A 6,908-nucleotide genomic window follows, 5' to 3' on the forward strand; every position below is an offset into this window, starting at 1 on the left:
CTCCCAAAGGCGTGGGATTACAGGCTGAGCCACCGAGCCCGGCTTAATTTTTTGATTTATCATAGAGATGAGGTCTTGCCAAGTTGCCCAGGCTGGTCTTGAACCCATGGGCTCAGGCAATCCTCTCACCTTGGCTTCCCAAGGTGCTGGGATTATAGGCGTGAGCCACCACGCCCAGCCAGGGGAGATCTTTAAATACATAAGCCTGCCACTTGCCGGAGAGGCCTGGGCAGGAGCAGGTAGGTGTGCAAGCATCCTCAGCAGGCAGATACTGAGGCCAGGAGGATGAGGGTGCTCAGGGAGAGGGTGGGGGGAGAGCAGCAGAGGGCAGGGGCCCAGGGAGCCAGACCCTGAGCAACACAATGCTTTCATGCTCTCCCCGGTAAGTATGCCTTAGCCTGCAGCAGTCCGGCTTCTACCTCTCTACCGTCTTGCTCTTCCGGGGGCAGCCCTAACCTGCCTTTCTCTCCCTGTACCTGGCACCAGTGGTCACACCTGCCTTTCCCAGTCCCTCTCCATGATGTCACTTTCCTGCAAATCTCTTGGCCTTTGTTGGACGATGTGTGTCTGTGTTGAGCCCTCTTGCTGGCCACCGTGCCCTCCCATGGGTCCATCTGACAAGCACTGACTCAGACTCACGTTATCTCAATTGCTTCCTCCTCCAGGGAGCCTTCCTGACCCCCATGCCCATTCTACTCCCTTAGGCAGTTTGTGGTTCCCTCTTCTAAATTTCCAAAGCACCCTGTGCATTTTTGTGTAGGTTCCTTTTCATTCTGGTATCCTCAGTGCTCAGCAATGTCTGCTACAAATGTCTGCTGAGTGGGTGAACACACAAAAGCACCCACACAGAGACAGGTGTACACACATGGATTCCCCTACAGACATTGGCATACACACATGGGCCCACACTTCAGACACAGGCTCACGCACGGAAGTAGGCAAAGAGGCAGCCCCCTACAGACACACAGATGTGCACACAGACACCAACAAACACACATGCTCATATGCACACTGCCAGCTCCTAGGATCATGCAGGCACTTATCCATGCTTGCACACACATGCCCCCTCGAGTCCCATAGCCTCCGCACCGTCTCTGGCCGCTTCTTGTCACTGAGCTCACTGCGGTCAAAGCACTGGCTCATAATGGGATTCTTCGAGCTGCACATGGTCTGTGTGGGCAGAACGAGGGGTCAGGGTGGCAACACAGGGGTAGGCAGGACAGGTTCTCAGGTAGAGGTGCACAGAGTGTGCCAACCCCACCTTGCCCATGTCCTCCTCACCTCTTTCAGGTTCCGGAAGAGAAGGTCATTGTTTTTATCCAGAAACCCTGGGAGAGGAGAGCAGATATGAGGTGAGGGAGAACTCTCCTCCCTGTCCCCGTGGACACCAGCCCCAGGATGCTCACCAGTCACGCTGTAAGTCACTTCCCCAGCATAGTGCAGAAGGCGGAACTCCCCTCGGCCCAGAGATTTCCTGGTTCGCTGGTCAGCCAGCTTGTGCCTGGGGGTGATGGGGAAAGGAAGCTACAGATTGCTAACCTGAGCCATGCCCTCTGTCTGCTGAAGAGACCTCAAGAGTGGAAACCAGCCACCCAGTAAGGAGCAAGCATGCCCCAGGGCCGTCCCACAACCCACATGCCTGTGACAGGCCAGGCAGGGCCAGAAGCCTCCCTGCAGAGGAGATCCCTGAGGCTCAGGAAGGTAGACAGCCTGGCCTAGGGTCACACACAGTGCCAGAACTGGGACCTAGGCCTGCTAGGCCATGCTGAGTAGGGGGCTCCTTCCCCTGCCTCTGGTGCTGCACGGTTCTGCTCAGGTGGCAAGCTGCCCTCAACACTATCAGAATGGAATCTGCCCCAAGAGATCTCTGAAGCCTTATACACATTTATACACTTGGGCCCACGTACTACTTTTAAGAATTATTCCAAGCAACTAACAAGAGATACAGAGATTTCAGGCACAGAGACATTTGTGGCAGCCTTCTTATTTCAACAGAAGCCTGGGGGCTGGCCAGGGACCCCCAAAGGCTGGGTGAAAGAGTGGAGTATCTGTGGGATAGAGCCATCGGAGGAAGTGTTTTGAGGAAAATTTTCTGCTTGATGATACAGGAAAATAGTCAGGATAGAACATTATCCTGAGCCTTATACACAATAAGTTCTCAACCAGAAAAAAAAATGTATAGAAAAAGGCAGGAAGGAAATGCTTCACATTGTTAACAGAGATGACTGCTGGGTGACGGGGTTACAAGTGGCTTTTGCACACATTCCAACTTCTCTCTAATGAGTAGCATTATTTTTATAATCAGAAACAATTTTTAAATATATATTTTAAGCAAGAAATGCTCGGGGCTTTGGTATTTGACAAACCTGGGAATGATCCCCTGCTTTGCAACCTAGATGTGAGATAACTTTGGGGAAATAACATCACCTCTTTGACTCTCAGTAAAATGGAAGAAACATTAAGAATACTTCATTAAAGGGTTGCTGCAAATTGAGACAATGTGCACAAAATATGCAGGACCAGGCCATGTACAGTGGCTCACATCTGTAATCCCACCACTTTGGGAGACTGAGGCAGGAAGATGGCTTGAACCCAGGAGTTCAAGACCAGCCTGGGCAACATAGCGAGATTCTGTTTCTACAAAAAGTTAAAAAAAAAAAAACCCCACAAAATACCCAGGACTGTGCTGGGACAGAGGTTCTTGTTTCTGTTTCTACCCCTCCCCATTTTAGGAAATTCCGTAAATAAAAAGCTATTTCCAAATAAGGAAGTTAAAAAAAAAAATCTTAGCAAGTTTCATTCATAAAAGAGAATAAGGAGAAAGCTATCAGCTTTTTATTTCTGGACGCATGTGAGCTGCCCCTTAACTTGGCACCTCCCTGGCCATCTCCTTGTGTTTTGTGACCATGGAGGGAACCCACCCTCCAAGGCTCTGCCCTGCCCTAGTGAGCCCCTGCCCCTGAGCAGCCCTGCAGTCCCACTCACGTCAGGAAGTGTGGATGGTGCTTGACGGTGTCCTCCAGTTTCTCCAGGAAGGTCAGATCCGTGGCCTCCCCGGGGCGCAGACACTCCTCATCCTGGGGGTATGGCACAGTGGGAGAGATGTACGGTGGAGGGGCCAGAGAGCACAGGAGGTTGGGGCACCATGCAGGAAGGCGCAGACACAGGGAAAGGAGTAGATCCCAGGGAGTCTCCCACGGGGAGCTTCCAGACTGGACCAGCACCTCACCCGCCCTCCACATACAGTGCTGCCCTGTCCCTGCTCAGCCCCAAACTCTGGCCCACTGTGAACAGGCCGGGAGAGGGAGAGAAAGAGAAACGGGGACGTCCTCCCACCCAGCTTCCAGCAAGAGGTCTTGGAGGAGCAGAAGACTCACCAAAATGGAGATGATGCCCTTGAACTTCTCCTCCACCAGGTCACAGATGATCTTGTTGTTGAAATACTGGACGGGCTCCCACTGAAGGGTAACAGGGAAGGAAGGCATCATCACAGGGTCCTAGCACTCACTTTGCGAGGCTGGACTTCCCGTGGTACACAGGGGCATCCCGAGGCTTGCACACACCGCGATGCCCTCTGCCTCGTATTCCTCCTGCTCCGACTTGAGCGTGAGCTCAATGAAGAGCTGCTGCAGCTTCTCGTTGCAGTAGTTGATGCAGAATTGCTCAAAGCTACGAGGGAGAGAAAAGAGCCCGTGGTAAAGGGGGACCAAGGAACAGGAGAGGGGACAGACAGGCCACGGCCTCTGAGCAGAGGAGGTAAGAAACACAGAGCAGGGCCTGGGCTGGCTGGGAGAGTGAGTCATCAGGTGGGAACGAGAGTGGCAAGGGATAGAGGAGTGGGACCAGGACAGGGGAGGTGGGAGAAGAGACGAGGGTAATGTGGTGCTGACCTGTTGTGCTGGAACACCTCAAAGCCATATATGTCCAGGAGCCCAAGGACCGTGGTACTCCGCCAGCTGGGGCTCTCAGCATCCTAGGGCCAGCCGTTTGACCAAGAGTGTGGGTCCTGACGTTGCTAACCCCAGCCCCTGCCTCCCTCCCACCCACCACAGCCATCCTCCCTGCCTGCCTTGGGGGCAGCATGGCGAGCCCTCACCTTGGAGGCCAGTGATCTGTTGATCTTCCCGACCAGCCAGGTGAAAGTGCGGCTGTACACGGCCTTGGCAAGGGCGTCTCGTGCATAGGCGGCCTGCTCCAGGTTCAGCGGGCTCAGGAGCTGCGGTGTGGTGAGACAAGGTGAATGCCACAGACCCCTCTACATCCTCCCTCCCCTTCAGACTCAGGCAGAAGACCAGGAAGCTATGACCACCCTACCCTCTCCGCTCCAGTGAGCCTGGAGCTTGGGGAATGGTGGTGGTAGTAGGACCCCAGGAGAGGACAGAGTGGCCACACCCAAGGGAAGGTGGCAGAGGGACAAGAGGCCTCATCCCTGATGTGGGAGTCGTAGTTCCAGTCTGATGCTGTCGCCTCACCTTACCTCTCTGAGCCACTGGCCTCAATATCCTCACAGCACTGCTAAGAGGATGTGCTGAGCAGACCAGGGAAGGGGCAATGATAGGAGTGGGGGGCTGCCTTGGAACCTGCACTTCCTGAAGTTGGCCTCACCTCTTCCCCCTTGGCGATGATCTTCCTGTGTGTCAGGGCTTCCCGCAATGTCAAGCCTTCCACACTGAGGAGCTGCCATGGGTGGAGGGCGGTATGGTAAGGGTGACTCCCCCTCCCCCAGGTATCCCTCCCCTCGCCCTCTGCCCGCCACACTCACCCTGGTCAGATACTTGAGCTGGTTCTCAGTGGTGACCTGGGCATTGCTCTCCTCATCAGCAGCAAAGTGGATGTTGCCCAAGTGCAGGACGCTGGCCACAATGCTCAGCAGGTCCTAGAGGAGAGGCAGGGGTCAGGTGGGGTTCATAGGAGCGGGCAGAGAGCTCCATGAAGACAACTAGGGGATGTCAGATGGAGCCGGGAGTAGGTGGAGACACGTTTGAGAGGAAAAGGGGGATAGAAGTGGAAGTGAGTTGTTGTTTTTTTATTTAGTTGGAGTCTCACTCTGTCACCCAGGCTGGAGTGCAGTGGCACACTCATGGCCACCCCAGCGTTGACCTGCTGGGTTCTGGCGATCCTTCCACCTCAGCCTTCCAAGTAGCCGGATCTACAGGCATGCGCTACCACACCTGGCTAATTTTTGATTTATTGTAGAGACGATATCTTGCCAAGTTGCCCAGGTTGGTCTTGAACCCGCAGGCTCAGGCAATACACTGGCCTCAGCCTCCCAAAGTGCTGGGATTACAGGCTAAGCTGAGCCCAACCGGAAGTGAGTTTTAAAAGTAGAAGGTGAGGTCAGGCATGGTGGCTCACGTCTGTAATCCTAGCACTTTGGGAGGCCAAGGTGAGAGAATTGCCTGAGCCCAAGAATTCAAGACCAGCCTGGGCAACAGAGCAAGACCTTGTTGACACTGCACTCTAGCCTGGGTGACAGGGTGAGGCTCCTACTCAAAAAATAAAAACAAACAAACAAATACAAGTATAAGATGATTTTAGGGGTGTGACAGTAACAGAGGATGGCTCCCCAGAAGAGGCCTCACCTCCACTTCATCCTCCGTGAAGTCGATGACCGTCAGAGCCTTCCTGACGACCTTCCAGTCACTCTTATCGTTGATGGAGGAGACTTTGGCACACTGGCCCTGGAGGAAGGACACAGCCGGGTTGCCAGCCCTGGCACTAGGCCCCAGGTGGCACCTGCCCTGCCTGCCAGGTGCCCTGCCACTCACCTTCACCAGGTACAGGTAGCTCTGGGGGTTCCGTTCCAAGCCCAGCCTGCGCAGTGTCTCTTCCTCACCCCCCTCCAGCAGCTGGTAGAAGATGTGGAAGTTTCGCTCCCCATGATTCTGATGCACCACTCGGGACTTCTCCAGGAGGTAACTGAGGATGTGGCCCCCCACGGGGGCACCCTGTGGACAGGGCAGGACATGGGTAATAGAGCCCATCTTTCCCTCTCCCCCCTGTACTCCTGGGCTTTGGAATTGGCCAGTCCTGAGCTCTAATTCCGGCTCTGCCACCCACTGCGTACTCAGGCACACCATCCCCTCTGGCCTCGGTTTCTTCCTCCAAGAAACAGGGAGACTCAACTCTACACTTGGATGCCTGACTGGCACCTTGAATTCAACAGGCCTGAACTGACCTCCTCCTAGTCTTCCCCCCTCCTCAAACTAGTTCCTGTTAGTGTCTGTCCACCTTGGTCAACAATAACTATGTCCTTCTAGTTGTTCAGGCCAAGAAGCTGGCGGTCCGCCCAGAAGTCTGTTTTTCTTCCATACTCTACATTCAATCAGGCAGCCAATCTTGCTGCCTTGACCTTTAAAACATTCAGAATCCGATCACTGCTCACCACCTCCACGGCTAGCACCCTGGTCCTGCCACTGTCAGCTGTCACCTACAAGATTACATCAGCCTCCTAACCGGTTTCCCTGCTTGGCCTGGTTCCCCAACCACCTATTACCAGCAAATCAGTCAGAATGGTCATATTTAGAGGAAAATCAGATCATGACACACTCCCTTTCAAAACCCTCTAATGAGGCCCCCTTCTACTCAGAGTTTAAGAAAAATAGTTCTTAGCTGGGGATGGTGGCTCACGTCTGTAATCTCAGCACTTTGGAAGGTGGAAGCGAGAGGATTGCCTGAGCCCAGGGGTTTGAGACCAGCCTGGGCAACTTGGTGAGAGCTTGTCTCTATGGTAAATCAAAAAATTAGCTGGGCAGTACACGCCTGTAGTTCCAGCTACCTGGAAGGTTGAGGCAAAAGGATCACTTGAGTCCAGCAGGTCGAGGCTGTGGTGGCTGTGAGCATACTACTGCACTTCAGCCTGGGTGACAGAGTGAGACTCCTACTCAAAAAAAAAAAAAAAAAAAAAA

The 6,908-nt window shown here is 53.9% G+C and overlaps 1 protein-coding gene across 1 annotated transcript in view; it reads right to left on the reverse strand.

The window, feature by feature from the left end:
- MYO1C (myosin IC) overlaps positions 1-6,908 on the reverse strand; it is a 26,870-nt gene that overhangs the window by 8,552 nt on the left and 11,410 nt on the right. Inside the window, exons 6-17 of the mRNA XM_008073361.2 lie at positions 5,769-5,948; positions 5,583-5,681; positions 4,763-4,876; positions 4,606-4,677; positions 4,097-4,216; positions 3,891-3,973; positions 3,564-3,669; positions 3,378-3,458; positions 2,986-3,077; positions 1,407-1,501; positions 1,282-1,328; positions 1,090-1,170 (exon numbers count right to left, since the gene is read on the reverse strand). Of these exons, the coding sequence (XP_008071552.1) occupies positions 1,090-1,170; positions 1,282-1,328; positions 1,407-1,501; positions 2,986-3,077; positions 3,378-3,458; positions 3,564-3,669; positions 3,891-3,973; positions 4,097-4,216; positions 4,606-4,677; positions 4,763-4,876; positions 5,583-5,681; positions 5,769-5,948 (1,170 nt within the window). The remainder of the gene's footprint in view (positions 1-1,089; positions 1,171-1,281; positions 1,329-1,406; positions 1,502-2,985; positions 3,078-3,377; positions 3,459-3,563; positions 3,670-3,890; positions 3,974-4,096; positions 4,217-4,605; positions 4,678-4,762; positions 4,877-5,582; positions 5,682-5,768; positions 5,949-6,908) is intronic.

Source organism: Carlito syrichta, unplaced genomic scaffold (genome assembly GCF_000164805.1).
Source record: "Carlito syrichta isolate Samal-C Ts95f unplaced genomic scaffold, Tarsius_syrichta-2.0.1 Scaffold315828, whole genome shotgun sequence".
In the NCBI taxonomy this organism is placed as follows: domain Eukaryota; kingdom Metazoa; phylum Chordata; class Mammalia; order Primates; family Tarsiidae; genus Carlito; species Carlito syrichta.